General features: G+C 39.8%; 1 protein-coding gene and 1 non-coding gene across 3 annotated transcripts in view; one reads left to right on the forward strand and one right to left on the reverse strand.

Moving 5' to 3' along the window:
- Positions 1–21,147, forward strand: part of SULT2A1 (sulfotransferase family 2A member 1) — a 54,112-nt gene that overhangs the window by 21,020 nt on the left and 11,945 nt on the right. The window contains exons 1-3 of one of the 2 annotated variants that reach the window (XM_049786517.1): positions 11,676–11,870; positions 13,375–13,583; positions 15,778–15,904. The exons of the other annotated variant lie outside the window; for it this stretch is intronic. Coding sequence (XP_049642474.1) covers positions 11,699–11,870; positions 13,375–13,583; positions 15,778–15,904 — 508 coding nt within the window. The 5' untranslated portion in view covers positions 11,676–11,698. Of the gene's footprint in view, positions 1–11,675; positions 11,871–13,374; positions 13,584–15,777; positions 15,905–21,147 lie in introns of those variants that run through there. 2 annotated transcript variants of the gene reach the window in all.
- LOC126029338 (small nucleolar RNA SNORA19) lies at positions 17,325–17,451 on the reverse strand. The gene has a single exon (XR_007502952.1). It is a non-coding gene; the product is annotated as a small nucleolar RNA SNORA19 (small nucleolar RNA).

Consider the following 21,147-nt stretch of genomic DNA (forward strand, 5'->3'; position numbering starts at 1 on the left):
TTTACTCATACTCATAAAAAAATTTTAACCAAAAATCTGATAGAGTGAATTCAAAATAGAGCAAACAAAAAATTCAGCTGAATCAACAAAAAGCGCTTCAAGATATAATAGTCGGCAGACTGTTTAGATGAATAATTTCAAGTTACAAAGTTTTTTTCAAAAGCATCATAGAGCAGTCTGAAAGAGAATTTCATGCACAATACAAACATGGAAAACACTACTTTAAGTAATGAACATTAACTCTATAATAGTCCATCATAGATGAGGAGCACTGTGAAGGGAGTCCACCTAAAAATATCGCTATGCCAAAATTATGTATCCACTTCCGTCTTGAAACCTAAATTGAGAAAAATAAAGCAGTGATGTTAGAATAAAAGAATAAAAGTCGTTAAATAAATATACCTAAATAAATTGTTATATAACAACATTAATATGATGAGAAATTTTTCTTTCAGGTGAACCTTGAGTAACATGAATTAAATTGTAAAAATTCACGATTAACTGTGATCTAGAGCAATAATAAAATTAAGACATAAATTTACCATACAAGCAACTGAAATGGGAATCATCATTTTCAATCCTTTTCGATGATCATAACTGTGAAAAGAACCATAGAGCGTTAATAGCAACTGAAAAGGAAGTGAAATGATTATCTGGCATTCATTGTAGATCTCCAAGAAGTATTAAACAGGATGTGTGCTGCTGTGGATTTTACCGATGTATTGGGACATTTTTTATCTTCTTGTCATCAAAATTGATCCAGTGTTGTTTGCAGCAATTTTACAGTATGATGTACAGTGCCCTCAGTGAACTTTACCATAATGGTTTGATACTGATGATAAGTTGTATTTCTCAATCTTTTAATCTCTGGAGTGAATTCTACTAAATTGAGGTCTTCTAAAGAAAAACCCACCTAAGTGTGTGGTTATTTTATTTGTTTGCCACCAAAAGCAAAGCATTTCAAATGTATTATCAGTACTGGTGGCAGTTTCCATATGCATGGTTTCTTTTTTAAAAAGTCCCTTCTAGTGTTGCAGTTATTGCAATGAACTTTGTTGTCATCTCTTAACTCTTCTTTGAAAAATTCAAAGAGGCATTTCTGTAATACATATTTATCTGTAGACGTGACAAATGAAGCCAGGGAGAAATGAACAAACATTTCATAAACCTCGGGCTTCTTGTGACATGTGAGGCACTGAAGAATAGATTTGAACTGTCCTTGAAAGAGATCATAAATAATAGACTTGTGAGCCTTTTGGTGTTCTTGCCTAGATTGCTCATAATTTTCATTGTCCATAAGGTGTTTAGCTTTTATCTGTCATCGAACCCTGGTGTAGGCCCTCTATGAGAAACATCAATAGTTTATGTGGCCCCTGCTGATTGTGTCCAGCAACTGGTCATTAAGTAAGCCAATTGTTACTTTGAAGCTTTCAGAGTTAATATATTTATGCTATCCATTTTCCCATGGTTTTGATGATATGACCAAATTCTTTGGCTAATTTACCTTTATGTCCTATTGAATTTTTCCTGTTAATATTTTTATAATAATATTGATAAAAAATACTGAGTCAAGTCTGAAATATTATACAGGCGTTTCAATATTGAGTTCATGTAGCAAGAGTTTCCTACATTTTGGAGCCCAGTTAAGACAGGTTTTTGCCTTTTCTTCTGTACCCTGGAATGTAAGGAACTATTACTATTGTCATTCTCACTCAAGTTATGGAGTGTGAATGTTAAACCCTTGTTACCTGTCAGAGAGGCCTCAGCAATGTTACTGTTGTCAGTTTTTGCCCCTGTTTTGGTAAGGCCCTGTGAGCATTTCCCTGCATCATGTATCTGTGTCCCTGGGGAACTGAATTTAAAGAGTTGGCAAACTCTTTTGAAATGCCCTGGTTTCCCACAATGGTAGCAGTTACTTTGCCTCCTGGGACTTGTATTCAAACCTCTCCTCAGGTTGTTATCAAAGAGGTTTCTGGACCTGTAGTCTCATGCCCAATGATGCCCTTTACCGAGTTTCAGGGAAAACCCTGGTTTCAGGAAAATGCTTTGTCTCATGGGGGTGGGGGGAGGAGGAGAAAGGCGTCTTTCCCATGGTAACCTTAAATGTTTGTACCCAGTTCAAGTGGGGTGGGAGTTGGGGTATTTCATGCACATTCCAACAAGCATATAGGAAATCATTCGGATCTTCCTTGTCAAGTAATGGAACTAATACTGATTTGCAGGACAAATTTGCATTATGATAAGCCAAACTTTGTCAAGGAATTTTCTTGTCTCCTCATCTTTGATTTGTAATTTCAATGCATCTTTAAGCCTACCCACAAACTCTACATATGATTTGAGGGAGCCTTTGGTAATGTTTAAAAAGGTCCCTCTATCAGTACTGTTAGTATCAATTTTTCCCATGAGGACAATGCAATATCCTTAACTATATCTAAGATTTCCTTATGTAAAGCAGCTTGCGTCTGAACATTTGCATATTTATTTTCTGCCATCAATAATTTGTACAGAAAGTAACACCAGCCACTCTGTTTTTTGCTCCATTCAATCTATACAGCTTGGCTTTTATGCCTTCTGAATGTAACATTTCCCATTCAACTCACTGTTTAGTTGGGAGGCATATGTTAGAAATTTTTTTTAATCATACAAAGTTCAAGCTGATTTTTGACACCAAAATTTTAGTAACTCCACACAGTATGGTGATGTTGGACCATAATCTTTACAGGACTTTTTGAACCGATCAATGTTTTCCATTTCAAGGAGTTTATAGTTTGAAACATTTACTCTGTGTAAAAGGACTGAGGTCGTTAACAAAATTACTCTGAATAGGGCTTTGAGACTTGGATTGTGGATACGTCTATTTGATTTATCATCTGAGTCAGCACAGTTATGTGATACTATTCTGTCAATAGAATCAGGATTCACTTGTGGTTGATCATTAATGTTAAGAGTTGAATTGGGATTGTGAGTTTCTAAATTATTGTCCCAAGTTTTAGTTTTAGCAGGATAAATGGCTTTATTTTTTGTGGAGGGGCTGGATTTGCCAGCCTGCACCTTGGTTTGAATTTTCATCAGATAAATTTCCTTATTATCCATACTGGTTTTAGCTTCACTATTTCTAATCTTTCTATCTCCTAAATACCAACCAATAAATAAGTTCACCGTAATGATATTAGCCAAGATAGAAATTTCAAATACTTTGAAGGATGGAGACAGTGCAAGAGAGGTAGATATGTGATTATAAATTTTCATTTGAAATGCAGACCACAACCATTCTACAGCAAGAATTTTCCATAATACCAAACAAATCTGTTTAAAACAAGGTGGTACAATCCACTTGACTAACTCAGAACCAATCTGTTTAAAACAAGGTGTCATAATTCAGGTGACTAACCACATAAACCATCTAATAGTCTCCAGAGGAAATTTCCAATAAAGCATTTTACTTACAGTTATTGAGGGTCCAGGTTCAACTTGTTCTGGCGCCATTTGCTGTTGTTCCTCATAGAGCTCCCAAAAAGGAAATTGATTCCTATTTCCCATTCCCTTGGAAGGGAAAAGATCTTGGTGATATAAATCCATGGCAAATAATCCACACCAAGAGCAGTGTCAAAAAGTGGTGACAAGTTGGGCCCCCTCAGCCAGTCCCCTCAGCCTACCACCAGCTCCTCCAAAACCTCAAGCCAATAAACCGCTCCAACTGACTCAAAGCACCTCACTCCCCCCACTATTTTTCCGCTCTCAATGGCACCCCCACCGGGAAGGTAATAGGTGGGACAACAGGCAGATTTTCATATATAACAAATGCCCTCCCCTCAGAAATATATTTCTTTTTGTTGTTGTTTGTGGTTCAACAGTCTTTGATGTGGTTTTCACCCTCCATGCCCAAATTCTCCCATTTTACCTGTCCCATATGATGGATTTTAGGACATATGCAGAGTGGGGCAAACATTCCAATGACTCCCCACCCCTACTCATGCCCCCAAGAACATCTCTAATTCTAGGACATCTCCATAATGTGCAGGAAGGTGCCAGATTCTAGAACATTCCATCTTGCCAATTAAGTCCATAATCTTCAACTACTCCTACTACCCCAAGAAAGCTGCTCATTCTAAGATATATCTGTCTTCCTCCACCATTGGTTGTCAACCTATGTCCTCCCCAATTTTCTTCCCTTGACACTACTCTCTTCCTATCCCTTGAGATTAGTCTGATCTTATATTTCCTACACATGGACACACCCCATATTAAATCAATATTTTAAAAAGGGAACATGGAAGGCTTTTCTAAAGAGTTCCCTGGAAATTCACATTGAGGAGTAAATAAATTGACAAGGCATAGTATGGAGTTCTTGGAGCAGAGCTCACACCTTGGGTAGACACATCAAGATGTCAAAGACCAATGAAATCCCCAGTACAGCTTCTGGGCCAGGGCAGAGAGCATTCAAATAGGTTATCACCCCACAGCACATGGGCACCTCCAAATACATCACTCTATTTTTTTCCCATGAGCAGAGTTGGAAAGGAGGATCAGTGTCCCATCCTCTAGATTGGGACTTCCAAGATAAAGTTCTGGTGTTGTCAAAACAAGTATTTCCATGTTTGGTGTCACTTTTGTACAGTTCAGAGAAATTCGCAGAGCTGGTGTCAGTAGATTAGGGCCTGTGGATAGAGAGTTTAAAGAAGGTCCCCAATGTTGCCTTTGGGAGGTTGGGCTGCAGGTGACAGAGAACAGCTTTGTGGACCAACTGTAGCTGTCACTGATTGAGTTTGGGATTGGACTCTGGTTTCTGCCACATTTCATTTCTGCCTCTTCTGCAATGGGGGTAGGGGAGGAACAAGCAGTGTGGTTGTGGAGACAAAGGAGGGAAAGAGAATGGGGACTGTAAAGACTCAGGTCCAGTGCTCATGTACACTGATTTCATGCTGTTTGCACCTACCCTGGGCCTAATGTTTCTACTGTTGCAGAAACCAACGACTTCATCTATCCTTTCTCCTACAAGGATGTCACCTACTACTCTTGCACTTTCAAATACAGTAATATGGTTGGTGTTCTTTCAACTATCATTGCAATGGACTCTGGCTCTACTGCATGACCAACAGAAGACAAAGGGAGCAGCTGCTTCCCTCCTGGGATATGTGGGGTGGCCTCTACTGATCATAACTCACACTGACTTCTATCCTTGGAAAGTCGTTGGGTAGAGAAGTCACAGCCTACTGCTATGCTCTGAGTTCTTCCTAGTATGATCTTCTCTTGTAGGCCCTGGAGATACACCATCCTGCATGTTTACCTTCTTGTACAGAGACACACTCATTTTCAAGAAAAGTTCAGCCAGTCATGGGTATTGTTAGACGTGTTCTTACGCCCCCATATACTCAGATAACATCACGTGGCTTTATTTCTTGTTTGCTTAGGCACACTAAAATGGGAAAATACTATACATACCAATAAATTCTTATCTAATAGAGATGGGAACACACAAATCTTGTAGTGCAATGGGACCTTACACCCTGAACATTGACATAAAGACCTGGCACAGGCCTCAGAAGAATGGGCATTCTCCATTCACCCCTGATCTAGAGAAGACACCTACAAAACATCCAAGGTTGTCTATAACATCACCTGGAGGCAATCCTCTACCAGGGAAGACCCTATAGCTGCTCTGACATCGATCTACTCAAAAGAGACTTCTCTTAACACTGAGAAGACTTAACAAGAACAATGACCTGCTTACTGGACAGGGCTTGCTGTATTGCCCCTTAATTGTGAGGTGAAACTAGAGGATACTCCACACCAGCCTGACTTCAATGTAGGATGTGCAGATTCCAGGATCTTTAATACAGAAACCTGATGCCAACAATAGGACTGCGTGAAAAATAAAACTGTATTGGCACTACAGACAATGACTTGGATTGAATAAACTAGTTTTCCTGGAGCCTAGAGTTGGTCTTATGCCAGGATACTTCAGGGGTAGTGGTCTCCTTGTATTTAGACCAAGGCTATTTCTTTCTATGACCCCCATATTTTGGTGAGCCTATGCAAACAATATTTGCCACTTTAACACCGTTTTTACTGTGCCCTTTTGACTAACCCCCCCAAAAATACTCTTAAACTTTTGATGTTAACTTAAACTAATATGTATGTGCATGAATATATAAAAATACTATGCCTTCAAAGTTAAGGAGTCATGGCTTTAGGTTGCTTTTGTACTGCTAAGAAATGTTATAATGTACTACAATCTGGGGACTTGTAAACAAAGTAATTCAGTCGTTTAAATATGTCATTCCACTGTCTTCTTGCTTGAATTATTTCAAAAGGGAGATCTGGTTTGATTCTTATGTCCTTTCCTTTGTACTTGAGGGTTTTTTTCTCCCTTATTGCTTTCACGAGTTCCTCTTTCTCTTTGTTTTTTTGCCATTTGGATTATTATATGTCTTGATGTGGGTTTATTAGGGTCTATTTTATTAGGGACTCTCTTGACTTCCTGGATTTGTCCTGTAGTGTCTTTCCAGAGGGTGGGGAAGTTCTCTATTATTATCTCCCTGACTACCTTTTCTTCCCCTTTCCCTATTTTCTCCCCTTCTGGTGTACCCACAATTCTTAGATTGTTTCTTTTGTCCTTGTTCATTAGATATTGGATTTTTCCTTCCAGTGCTTTGCCTTTTATTTCTTTGTTGGTTTCTTGATCATTTTTGATTGCAGTTTTCCTTCGAGTTCTTTGATGTGCTTCTCCAACTCTGTGTTTCTGCTCGTAAGGCTTGTTACTTTGTCTTTTAAATCCTTCACTTCTTTTTGTATGGAATCTCTCATGTTCTTTGACATTTCTTCTTTTATTTGGCTGATTCCTTCATCCATGGATTTCTTATACTCGGTTGCTAGGGTTTCTTTCATTTCTTTTAGTAATTCTTGCATTTCCTTCCTCATGACCTTTTTTAGGTCTTCTTCCCATGGATCTGTGCGTTTTGGTGGACTTGGAAACTTGATAGGGTTTGTCATGGTGTCTCCAGTTATTAGGGATCTCCTTGATTTATGCATAATTTTTTGTATTTAATGGTGTGTTTTGGAGTGCTGTGGCTTCTAATTTCGGCCTGCTTTGGTCTCCTTCCTGAAGGTGTTTCTAGAGGGGGCTGTTGGGTGAGCTTGTTGAACCTAGCCCTTTCTCCTCCCCTTTGCTACCTAGAGTTCAGCCTTCCTGCAGTGGGTATTGTTGCTTTTCTACTTATTTCTGTCAGCGGTGCAGTTCCACTCCTGGCCACACTGGTTGCTGGCGCTGTTGAGCCTAGCTCCCAATCCCCCCTCCTTTCTCTGGGAGTCAATGGAGCTCCGCCCCCTCCAAGCCTCCCTTGAAGGAGTTCCCTCAGTCCAACCCTGCAGGCTCTGCCCTCGACCTTGGGGAGTCCCTGGTCTGCTCCAGGGTCCAAGGGGGTGGACTGCTCTAGGTCACCTGAGAGTCCAGATGGCTGGCCCTATCTCCCCCGTCTATTCGGGTCGCTCAACTTGCCTTTCCAGGCGCCCACTCGGGGGTCCCTAGGGGGAGGAGCTGGCCCAGACGTCTCACAAGGGAACAGGGACTCACTCAAGCCTCTCTGGCCGGTGCGCGGGAGTCCCTGGGGGGAGGAGCTGGCCCAGACGCCGCGCAAGGGAACAGGGAGTCACTCAAGCCTCTCTGGCCAGCGCATGGGGGTCCCTGGGGGGAGGAGCCAGCCCAGACGCCACGCAAGGGAACAGAGCATAAGTTTTGATTGAGTTTTTTGATCCATTTAGCCACTCTGTGTCTCTTAACTGGTGCATTTAGTCCATTGACATTGAGAGAAAGAATTGTCTTGGGAGTTAGTGCCATCTTTATATCAAAGTTTGGTGTGTCTGTTGGTCAGTCTTGTCTTAAAGTAGGCCATTCAGTTTTTCTTTTAAAAATGGTTTTGAGTCTGTAAAGTTTCTGAGCTGTTGTTTGTCTGTGAAACCATGTGTTGTTCCTTCAAACCTGAAAGTGAGTTTTGCTTGATGCAGTATTCTAGGCGAAGAATTTATTTCATTGAGTTTTGTCACTATGTCCCACCACTACCTTCTGGCCTTGAGTGTTTCTGGTGACAGGTCTTCAGTAAATCTCAAGGATGTTCCCCTGAATGTAATTTCTCTTTTTGATCTTGCTGCTTTCAAAATTCTGTCTCTATCTGTGGGATTCGTCATTGTGATTAGGATGTGTCTTGGGGTGTTTTTTCAGGGTCTCTTTTAGTTGGTGCTCTTTGGGCATGCAGGATTTGCTTGCATGTATTCATTAGCTCTGGTAGTTTCTCTTTAATGATGTTCTTGACCGTTGATTCTTCCTGGAGATTTTCTGGGTCTCTGGGACTACAATGATTAAGTTGTTTCTGTTGAGCTTATCATAGACTTCTATTTTCATCTGTTCCCATTCTTTGAGCAATTTTTCCATTGTTTGCTTTAAGGCTTTTTTCCAATTTCTTCTGCTGTATGGAATTGTTATTCATCTCATTTTCCAGTGTACTAATTCTATTCTCAGCTGCTGTTAACCCATGGGAAAGCTGAACCATGTTTTTCTTCAATTCATCTACTGAGTTTTTCAGACCTGTTATTTGACCTGAAATTTCAGTTTGAAGTTTTCTGATTTCTATCCTCGTATTCTCTTGATTCTTATTAGTGTTCTCGTCTATACTTTCTTTGAGTTCTTTGAACATCTTTCATATTGCGATTCTAAACTCCTTATCTGAGAGACTGACTAGTTGGTTGGTCATGTTCAAGTCATCAGAGTTGCCATCGTCATTCTCTGTGTCTGGCGCTGGCCTGCATTGTTTCCCCATTGTCACACTTGTATTGTGGGTTTTTCTACATGTTGTGGTTGTATTCATTGGCTAAATGATGTGCGTGGCCGGGAAGTAAAGCAGAGCGGCTGTGCTCCTCTGGCTCCACCCTTTCTGGGCTTGTAAACTAACCTCCAGGGAAGAGGAGCTGTCTGCAGATGAGCCACACACAGGATGAAATCAGGCCAAAAATGGAGCACAGCACAGAAGACAGGCAGATAGGGGTGCTGGTATCTGAGTTCCAGCAGAGTTCAGCGGCTTCCCCTTTCTTGGCGTGTAAGCTCACCTCCAAGGAAGGCTCCAGGGAAGGCGAGCTGTCTGCAGATGAGCCACACAGAGGATGAAATCAGGCCGAAAATGGTGCACAGCACAGAAGACAGGCAGATAGGGGTGCTGGCATCTGAGTTCCAGCAGACTTCAGCGGCTTTCCCTTTCTGGGCTTGTAAAGTCAGCCATTTCCTACTCACTCACTTGCTCGCTGGGTAGTTTCAGAATGCAGTGTTTTAGGGGTTCGCTTCCCAGGGCTCTGAGAAGAGCTTGAAGGATTCAGGAAAGACAGAGGAGAACAGGACAGGGTTCTCTTTAGGTCCTCAGATTCCTCAGAAGAACGCATAGGAAAATTTCATGACTTCATCTCTCCTGATGGCTGCATAATTGTGTATATGTACCACAGTTTCTTTAGCCTGTTGAAGGGCATCTTGGTTGTTTCCAGAGTCTTGCTATGATAAATAGTGCTGCAATAAATATAGGTGTAAGGAAGGGATTTTTGTATTGTATTTTTGTGTTCCTAGGGTATATTCCTAGGAGTGGTATATCTGGATCATATGGGAGCTCAATTTCCAGTTTTTGGAGGAATCTCCATATCTCTTTCCAGAAAGGTTAAACTAGACGGCATTCCCACCAGCAGTGGATAAGAGTTCCTTTCTCTCCACATCCTCGCCAACACTGCTTGTTCTCATTCTTTGTGATGTGTGCCAATCTCTATGGTGTGAGGTGGTACCTCATCATTGTTTTGATTTGCATCTCACTGATGATTAGTGATGTGGAGCATTTTTTCATGTGCCTTTTGGCCATTTTCTTTATCAAAGTATCTATCCATTTCTTCTCCCCATTTTTTGATGGGATTAGGTGTTTTTTCTTGTAAAGTTCCTTCAGTGTCTTGTATACTTTGGAGATTAGCCCCTTATATGATGGGTATTGGGTGAGTAGTTTCTCCCACTCAGAGGATGGCTCTTGTATCCTGGGCACTATTTCCTTTGAGGTGCAGAAGCTTCTCAGCTTAATATATTCCCATCTGTTGATCTCTGCTTTCACTTGTCTGGAGAGTGCATTTTCCTCCTTGAAAATGCCTTTAGAATGACACTTTTCTTAGTTTGCCTGCTGATGGAAAAAAAAAGAATGAGTGAATGAAAACGTTTCAGGTATTGGGCACACTTATAATTTCTCCTACTCTAGTATTCAGAAAAACTGGAGAATCATGACAAATTTCCTGTTTCTTTTGATACAAAAAATCTTTCAAAAATATCAGGAAAGATTAATTTAAAACATATTTTGTGGGGCAGGAGAGATAGCACAGCGGCGTTTGCCTTGCAAGCAGCAGATCCAGAACCTAAGGTAGTTAGTTTGAATCCTGGCATCCCATATGGTCCCCCTGTGCCTGCCAGAAGCTATTTCTGAGCAGATAGCCAGGAGTAACCCCTGAGCACCACCGGGTGTAGCCCCAAAACCCTATATATATATATATATATATATATATATATATATATATATATATATATATATATATATATATATTGTTCTTGGTGATAATTAAAAAATATTTTCTAAGAATAATTTTCTCCCCTTCTCTTCCTTTTCCTCGTCTTTTTTTTAACCATTTTATCTACATTGCCTCTAAAACCATTTTTAAAAGCAAAGTTTGAGGACAGTAACACAGCAGGGAGGTTGTTTGCTTTGGATGTGATAGACCTCAGTTTGAGCTCTGGCATTCCATATGGTCCCCTGTGCCTGCTAGTACTGATTACTAAAAACAGAGCTAGAAGTAACCACTGAGTGTACCAGTTGTGGCCCAAAAAGCAAAAGAAAATTTTTTACTCTATTTAAAGAAAATGCGTCACATAGTTGACATAATTGGCCATAATACATTTGCTTACAGATAAGTGAGAAACGGTTATTAAAAATAGAAAGAAAAAATAAAAAAGGTAAAGGAAAAGAAAAAAGTTAAAAAAGAGTGAAAGGAAAAAGAAGTATAGTAACCAACATATTTATAGAAATTATTTTATTTCCAATGAAGTCACTAATACAGTTGCAGAAGTTTTAATAAGTTCTTGATATCTGTCCATTTTGTTAAATTGTTAAATTTGTTCCTTTAGTAACAATAGCATTAAATTTAATAAGTTCTTGATATCTGTCCATTTTGTTAAATTGTTAAATTTGTTCCTTTAGTAACAATAGCATCAAGCATATGAAGTTGTCCAAAAATTCAAAGCACTGTTATTGATACTAAGTTTTTAAGAGGCATGCACTCATCTGATAGGCCTCCTGCAAGGAAGATGTGAGGAAAAGGAAACATCAGGAGAAGGCTGCCTAAACTCTCTCCCAAGAGCCTAGGTGATATGTTTTTAGCCAATATTTTATTTTTAAAAAAATTATGGTTCTCATCTTCAAATTTCCCTGAGTTTGGTATTGAATTACTGGTTCTTTTCAGAATCCTTGATCAGATTTCCACATAATATGCCTTCTGAGTGACCTCCCACTTACATAATCTCATGAACCTTGAACCTGTCGTGCTTCATGGTGAACTGGCCTGGAATCAGTAAACCTAGTAGGGATTGTTTTTGCTTTATTCTACTAAAGTGGATCTTCTGTGTGAACAGCCTCCAACCATGGAACGTAAGATCCTCCGCAGAGATGAAGTCAGAAAGTTTGACAAGAACGTCAAGATTCATGATGTATTATTCATGGGTGTTACTCTCACACCTGTTTTCCTGACAGAAGAGTGGCATAATTTTGAGTTTGCTGAAGAAGATGTCTTGTTGGTGACCTATCCTAAATCAGGTGAGGCAGGAGGGGGCAGATACTGTGGTGGCTTTGATGGGAGAAATGAGTCTTTCTACAGGTCAGGATTCTGGTGTCCTGGAACTGGGTGTGGAATCTGGAACAAGATAAAGCTTGACATTTTCGGGATGGGGGGATGAAGATAGCAAAGTTTTAGGAGGACCCTTAAAACAGAATTCTAAGACAGTGTCAGGTGTTTATACAATGGACAATCTAGAACACTCTTAGCCCCAGAATAGAGTAAGGAGATTAAAAAAATAGAGGAGAAGGAAAAAGTTGAATTTGAAGAAAGGGAGTCGGGGCAGAGAGTCAGGGATTCAAGTGCATCGAGGGTGTTAAGGACGGTGTTAAGAGCTAAATATACAAGCCATAGATTCCACAATGCTAAAATCAATAGAACCAAAACTTTCGCAGCTGAACCTCAAAAAGGTGTCTGTTATAATGTAGGGCTGAAAATGGAAAGAGGAATGGGATAGACTTTGGGAATGTAGGTTGAGGGATTTTACCTCTGGTGTTGGTGTTGGTGCTGAAACATCATATGTCTAAAACAGCTAGGAAGAACTTTGTGAATCATAATGTTTTAAATAATAACAATTCAATAATAAAACAAAGGAAGTAGATGTTCAGTGTTCCAGGAATGTAAGAAGGAAAAGGAAGTGTCCACCTGAACTGGATCTAAAGTACCTGCTTGAACATTTTATTCTTCTTATAAGTAGAAGCTTTCTTTTGTGTGTGTGTGTGTGTGTGTTTGTTTGTTTGTTTGGGGTCACACCCGGTGATGCTCAGCGATTACTCCTGGCTATGCACTCAGAAATCACTCCTGGCTTGGGGGACCATATGGGACACCAGGGGATCGAACCTCGGTCCATCCTAGGCTAGCTCGGGCAAGGCAGACACCTTACCCTTTGCACCACCGCACTGGCTCCAGTCAAAGCTTTCTTCTAGAGAAAACTTTGGGGATGGGCTGAAGACAGAGAAGTCCTGGTGTGTTCCCAGGAATGGGAGAGTTGTTTTGCCTACTGGCATACCAGAAATGTCAATATTTCTGTGCCAAAAAATAGAAGAGAGAAGGCAAAGGTGGATGTGAAATAATGGGGGGGTTGGGGCAGAGAGTCAGTGTCCATGCTTCTACCCTTGGAGCTTCAACTATATGATCACAGGCTAAGGGTTGGTTTTCATTGGACAGTATCTAGTCCCATGCTTAGTTTTTCTGATAACCACCTCTTGTTAGATCTCTGGGGTTTTTTTTAATCAAGAATCCTGAATGAAATGGGGGAAGAGCCAGACTTTGTTTCTTCTTTTAAATGACTAGTATCCTAAGTTGTACAGAGAGACCTCATATTCTTCCTCTGCCCCCTTTTATCAGGCACTTGAAATGTTTCCCCATTCTTGACTCTTGCAAACAACCTTACAGAGTACATGGGAGAATTGTGTGTTTGATATTCTGTCTATGAGGGCATCATGCCCAAATGAACAGTCATCATTTCTTTCTTCTTTTATTCAGGAACACACTGGATGATGGAAATTCTTTCTCTGATTCACTGCAGAGGCGATCCTAAGTGGGTTCAATCTGAGTTCATCTGGAACCGGGCACCCTGGATAGAGGTGGATGAATGTTTTAACCATTTAAAGAAGAATAAATGCTCCCCTTTCATTTCTTCCCACCTTCCAATCCAGTTCATGCCTGAGTCATTCTTCAAGTCCAAAGTGAAGGTGAGTGTGCAATGGTCAACATAAGTATGACTGATGCTCTCCTATTTGCTTGAGAATGTTGTAGAGATGCCATGTCTTTGGGTAAGTTTGGAGAGGGGGGTATGAGGTGGTCCATGGTTCTGCATTAGGTGGGGTCACTGTGCAGTCCTTAGTATGTGAACTCACTATGTATGTCTAATTACCTAGAGTCAATGTTTCCTACACTTTTGTGGAAGCATGAAATCTGGTCCATAAGAGACAACTGGAAACAATCACAGGAGAATGTTTTAAGCCCGGACAATTGGTTGGCATGACCCCATCTGCTTCTACCAATAGCTGTCGATTGAGCCAGAAATCTGAAGGATCGCTTATGAGAATGAGAGATGATCACCAGAGTCTCTTCCCTGAGAAATCAGCAATGTATCTGTAGATGGAATTTCTTAGGGATTTTTTTGCCCCACCCAAGGGATTTACAATGGAGTAAAAAATGTGCCCCAAGAGTGAGTTCATGTTAAGAGATATAGAGCATCTATGTCTTCTGCATTCTGAGCTTTATTCATAAACCTCAGAACTCCCAACCCCTTCATATTTTCACCTGAAAAATGAGAGAATGGGGGAGTGAAAGTGTATTCTGTGATCTATATCTCTCTGATAGCTATATGCTGAGCAGTCTGTTAGTCTCATAAATTCAGTTCAGGGCAGGTAAACCCTGAATATTAAGAATGGCAGATAATATCCAGGATCAGACATCTTTGAAACTGTTTTGGGAGAAGTTGATAGTCTGCAGAGTTTTTTGCTTATTTGGTTAGTTGTTGGTTTTTGGACAACACCCAGAATTCTCAGGGATTGCTCCCTATTCAGGAATAGGCTGGGGGGACATTATGGAATAAGAAGTATCAAATCCTGGTCAGCCAATTGCAAGGTAAATTCCCTTCCTGAAATGCTATCTCTCCTATGCCAGTCGGAGTGTTTTAAAAGTTCTAAATATCAGGGGCCAGAGCGGTAGCACATCGGTATGGTGCTTGCTTTGCACACGGCTGACCATGGCCAGAACTTGGTTTGATACCCAGCATCCCATATGGTCCCCTAAGTCAGGAGTGATTTCTGAGCGCATAGCCAGAAATAAACCCTGAGTGTCACCATGTGTGGCTCAAAAACCCCCCAAAAAAAGTTCTGAATATCAATTAGACTGTGAATATTAAAGTTAAATCCCCCTGTTATCTTTTTTTACTGTATGATGTTTTCTTGGATATAAAAGAGAGGTGATTAGAACAGGAAATTACTAAGGTCTAAAATAAGAAATTTCCTTTTATTCTGATGATGATGGGACCCAATAGTGTTAAGCTGTATTAAAAAAAGCCAGGCAGGGGCAGGAAATAATACATCAAGTATTATTATACATCAAGTAGGGCTTTTGCCTTTTGTGTGGCTGAAATGAGTTTGATCCATGGCATCTCATAAGGTTTTCCTGAGCACCACTGGGGACTGTAGCTCCCCCCTCCAAAACAAAAACAAAATAAAAACAAACAAACAAACAAAACAAAAAGGAAATAAGTCAGACAATCAAGACTAGTAACAAATGATTTCACTAATTTGTGTATTTTTTAATAGTCAAACAGGACTGGAGTGATAGTACACTAGGGAGGCATTCCCTTGGATGCATTAGTTCGAGTCCCTGAAACCCCATATGATTCTCCTGAGCCCCTCAGAAGAGATCCCTGAGACCAGAGCCATGCCACTGCTGTTCCCATTAAAAAGCCTAACAATGAAGACGGAGAGATAGCATGGAGGCAGGGTGTTTGTCTTTCATGCAGAAGGACAGTGGCCCGAATCCCGACATCCTACATGGTCCCCTGAGTCTTCCAGGAGGAATTTCTGAGCATAGAGCCAGGAATAACCCATGAGTGCTACTGGATGTGACCCCCCCCCAAAAAAAAAACTAAAAATGAGGAAATAAATAAAAATGAAAACACACACTTAGATAAAAATGATATTAACAGTTGTCCAAATGTGGGGAGGGTTGGATAAAAGGTGGGTGGTGGGTATAAGGTAGACTTTGGGAGACCCTAAGGAAGGCAATATACAGAGAGGTCTGTTGCTCACAAACTTTAAACCTAGCCATGTTTGAAATCCATGTTACCACAATATGAATGTTATTCAGAAGGAGCATAGGTGATTTTCATGGTTATCATTTACTCCATTTTTTCTATTGAAGGTGATCTACGTCATTAGAAATCCCAAAGATATTATTGTGTCTGGCTACTTGTTCTGGAAGGGTGTAAGCTATGCTCAGAAAGCAGAATCATTGGATCAATTTTACGATTGGTTCATGGAAGGAAGTGGTGAGTAAGTGGGAACATAGGGACTTTGGAGGTGGGTGTAGAGTCCTTTATGAGATCTTCTTTGACACCCATGTAGTACCTTCATGGCTTTTTCCCCCAAAAGCCATATCTATATTCATGTTATGTCCATTTCCATGTCCACTTTTCAGTTCCATCACAAGCCACCACTAACCATCCTCTGTGTTTTTGGAGCCTCAGGAATGCAGAAAGTTGGCAATAAGAGGATTAGCCTTCTCTTCCTCTATTGCTCCAATAGAAACAAGCTTTCCCTTCAATACCTGGACAACAACATCTTGATTTCCCAAGGCATCTGTGGTTGCATCTTCTTTGCAAAACTCCCATATAATCTCTTGTCCTAGAAGGAGGAGTTTTATGCTTTGGATCCTGACCTTTCATATTTGACTCATTTCAAGGGTGGACAAATGGGGAGGATGCTTGCCTTGCCCAACTGACCCGGGTTTAATTTCTAGAACCCCAACCTTTGAAGGGGTGATCCCTCAGCTCAGATACAGGAGTAATTCTTGAGCCCTACCAAGAGTGGTTCCAAACAGAACAACAAATTCAATAATTTTGGACTCACTTTGAGTAAAGTGTTTTCAAGGGTATAAGACAGGCCTTAGGTTCCTGGGTTTTCACCTGGATACCCAGAAGTTCATGGTATGCAGTTGCATGTTCCATTGCTATCTGTGTACATAAGCCTTAGATTATATTAGCATGCATAATCCAGTAGAAAATGAATAGAATCTTTGTCATGACATCATAATGGGTGCTGTCTTCTGAGTCTGATATAGTATAGAATTGCAATGTGGAACTGGGGTAACCAACCTATATCTTCAAGTACCACTGTGGACAAAATGATCAAGGAGTTATATAGACATGTATAATTAAGACATTAAAACTACTTATAGCAATCACTGTAGTGGGAGTCCATGCCTTCCAAATACATTCTGCAACCGTTTGTGTAGATAAAAACATTAGAACATTATTATAGACATCCATAAAGAGCAGTTGATTGGACACCTGATCAATTTAAACAGTTGTATCTGTTCTTTTTTTTTTGGTATTATTTCTTTTATTTTTTATGGTATTTATTTGGTAATTCTGATGAGATAATAGTATAATGTCAACCATGAGAAATAAAAATAGGCCCATTTGGGAACAGAGGATCACACACATGCACAGACAAGCATTTTTCATGTGGAGTGGGAAGAGATGGTTCAGAACATGTACAATATGGAGCTGGAAGTCCAATCCAAAGCTACCAACCCCCAATCCTATGTTTTCAACTAGTGACAGAGAATTACCTATGTTCCTCAAATGCACAATCTTTTAAATCCTAGAATCTTTAACAATAAACACTGAATAAACAATCAGGTGCTGGTAACATTCTGAATTGTAATTTGCCGAGGCAATCTGACAGAACTGTCTGAAGGAGACTTGCAGTATCACTATGAAGTCATATGGCTAATAAGCCTTCAACTATTATAGCACATGAGAAATAACACTGCTCACATGAATAGAAGAAAGCAGGTCAATGAAATGTGCACTGTATCTGTTCTTGATGGGAGAGTTTAAGCCATTATCATGAAATAATTGACAGAATGGGCTGTTGTGCAATTATATTGTGTAGGGTTGTTATTGTTACAATTGGGGATTTGATTTGTGTAATTTCTCTTTGAGTAGCTCATCTAGCGTCAGTTTGGTTAGAGTAACTATTGAGAGCTCTTTTTCATCTGAGAATGTTTTTAACACTCCCTCCCATGTAAATGAGAGCTTTCCTGGGTAGTGGACTCCAGGTTGAAAATTTCTTTCTTTCAGTAGTATGAATATATCATTCCATCTTTTCTTGCCTGGATTGTTTTATTTTTGTTAATTAATCAATTAATTAATTTTTCTTTATTTATGCACCATGATTACATACATGATGTAGTTGGGTTTCAGTCATAAACAGAATATCCCCTTTCACCACTGCAATGTTCTCATCACCAATGTGAATGGGATTGTTTTTTAATGTCTATTTCCTCTATATCATTATTGATGTATAAGAAAGCCATTGATTTTTGGGTATTGATTTTGTAGCCTGACATTTTGCTACATGAATCTATAGTCTCTAGAATCTTTCTGGTAAGTCTTTTGGGTTTTCTAGATATATCATATCATCTGCAAAAGTGAGAGATTGATTTCTTACTTTTTTTTTTCTTTTTTTTCAGTTTTTTTTAACTTTATTTAAACACCTTAATTACATACATGATTGTGTTTGGGTTTCAGTCATGTAAAGAACACCACCCATCGCCAGTGCAACATTCCCATCAACAATGTCCCAAGTCTCCCTTCGCCCCACCCGACCCCCGCCTGTACTCTAGACAGGCTCTCCATTTTCCTCATACATTCTCATTATTAGGACAGTTCAAAATGTAGTTATTTCCCTTACTAAACTCATCACTCTTTGTGGTGAGCTTCCTGAGGTGAGCTGGAAATTCCAGCTCTTTTCTCTTTTGTGTCTGAAAATTATTATTACAAGGGTGTCTTTCAATTTTCTTAAAACCCATAGATGAGTGAGACCATTCTGCGTTTTTTCTCTCTCTCTCTGACTTATTTCACTCAGCATAATAGATTCCGTGTACATCCATGTATAGGAAAATTTCATGACTTCATCTCTCCTGACAGCTGCATAATATTCCATTGTGTATATGTACCACAGTTTCTTTAGCCATTCGTCTGTTGAAGGGCATCTTGGTTGTTTCCAGAGTCTTGCTATGGTAAATAGTGCTGCAATGAATATAGGTGTAAGGAAGGGGTTTTTGAATTGTATTTTTGTGTTCCTAGGGTATATTCCTAGGAGTGGTATAGCTGGATCGTATGGGAGCTGATTTTCGGTTTTTGGAGGAATCTCCATATCGCTTTCCATAAAGGTTGAACTAGACGGCATTCCCACCAGCAGTGAATAAGAGTTCCTTTCTCTCCACATCCCCGCCAACACTGTTTATTCTCATTCTTTGTGATGTGTGCCATTCTCTGGGGTGTGAGGTGGTATCTCATCGTTGTTTTGATTTGCATCTCCCTGATGATTAGTGATGTGGAACATTTTTTCATGTGTCTTTTGGCCATGTGTATTTCTTCTTTGTCAAAGTGTCTGTTCATTTCTTCTCCCCATTTTTTGATGGGGTTAGATGTTTTTTTCTTGTAAAGTTCTGTCAGTGCCTTGTATATTTTGGAGATTAGCCCCTTATCTGATGGGTATTGGGTGAATAGTTTCTCCCACTCAGTGGGTGGCTCTTGTATCCTGGGCACTATTTCCTTTGAGGTGCAGAAGCTTCTCAGCTTAATATATTCCCATCTGTTAATCTCTGCTTTCACTTGCTTGGAGAGTGCAGTTTCCTCCTTGAAGATGCCTGTAATGTCCTGGAGTGTTTTGCCTATGTGCTGTTCTATATATCTTATGGTTTTGGGGCAGATATCGAGGTCATTAATCCATTTGGATTTTACCTTCGTACATGATGTTAGCTGGGGTCTAAGTTCAATTTTTTGCAAGTGGCTATCCAATTGTGCCAACACCACTTGTTGAAGAGACTTTCCCTGCTCCATTTAGAATTTCCTGCTCCTTTATCAAAAATTAGGTGGTTGTATGTCTGGGGAACATTTTCTGAGTATTCAAGCCTATTCCACTGATCTGAGGACCTATCCTTATTCCAATACCATGCTGTTTTGATAACTGTTGCTTTGTAATACAGTTTAAAGTTGGGGAAAGTAATTCCTCCCATATTCTTTTTCCCAATGATTGCTTTAGCTATTCGAGGGTGTTTATTGTTCCAAATGAATTTCAAAAGTGTCTGATCCACTTCTTTGAAGAATGTCATGGGTATCTTTAGAGGGATGACATTAAATCTGTATAATGCCTTGGGGAGTATTGCCATTTTGATGATGTTAATCCTGCCAATCCATGAGCAGGGTATGCGTTTCCATTTCCGTGTGTCCTCTCTTATTTCTTGGAGCAGAGTTTTATAGTTTTCTTTGTATATGTCCTTCACATATTTAGTCAAGTTGATTCCAAAATATTTGAGTTTGTGTGGCACTATTGTGAATGGGGTTGTTTTCTTAATGTCCATTTCTTCCTTATTACTATTGGTGTATAGAAAGGCCATTGATTTTTGTGTGTTAATTTTGTAGCCTGCCACCTTGCTATATGAGTCTATTGTTTCTAGAAGCTTTTTGATAGAGTCTTTAGGGTTTTCTAAGTAGAGTATCATGTCATCTGCAAACAGTGAGAGCTTGACTTCTTCCTTTCCTATCTGGATTCCCTTGATATCCTTTTCTTGCCTAATCGCTATAGCAAGTACTTCCAGTGCTATGTTGAATAGGAGTGGTGAGAGAGGACAGCCTTGTCTTGTGCCAGAATTTAGAGGGAAGGCTTTCAGTTTTTCTCCATTGAGGATAATATTTGCCACTGGCTTGTGGTAGATGGCCTTCACTATATTGAGAAAGGTTCCCTCCATTCCCATCTTGCTGAGAGTTTTGATCAAGAATGGGTGTTGGACCTTATCAAATGCTTTCTCTGCATCTATTGATATGATCATGTGGTTTTTATTTTTCTTGTTATTGATGTTGTGTATTATGTTGATAGATTTACGGATGTTAAACCAGCCTTGCATTCCTGGGATGAAACCTACTTGATCGTAGTGGATGATCTTTTTAACGAGGCATTGAATCCTATTTGCCAGGATTTTGTTGAGGATCTTTGCATCTGCATTCATCAGTGATATTGGTCTGTAATTTTCTTTTTTGGTAGCGTCTCTGTCTGGTTTAGGTATCAAGGTGATGTTGGCTTCATAAAAGCTATTTGGAAGTGTTTCTGTTTGTTCAATTTCATGAAAGAGTTTTGCCAAGATTGGCAGTAGTTCCTCTTGGAAAGTTTGATAGAATTCATTAGTGAATCCATCTGGACCTGGGCTTTTGTTTTTCGGCAGACATTTGATTACTGTTTTAATTTCATCAATGGTGATGGGGGTGTTTAGATATGCTACATCCTCTTCCTTCAACCGTGGAAGATTATAAGAGTCCAAGAATTTATCCATTTCTTCCAGGTTCTCATTTTTAGTGGCGTAGAGTTTTTCAAAGTAGTTTCTGATTACCCTTTGAATCTCTGTCATATCAGTAGTGATCTCTCCTTTTTCATTCCTGATACGAGTTATCAAGTTTCTCTCTCTCTCTTTCTTTGTTAGGTTTGCCAGTGGTCTATCAATCTT

Source organism: Suncus etruscus, chromosome 14, assembly GCF_024139225.1.
Source record: "Suncus etruscus isolate mSunEtr1 chromosome 14, mSunEtr1.pri.cur, whole genome shotgun sequence".
NCBI classification, from domain to species: Eukaryota; Metazoa; Chordata; class Mammalia; order Eulipotyphla; family Soricidae; genus Suncus; species Suncus etruscus.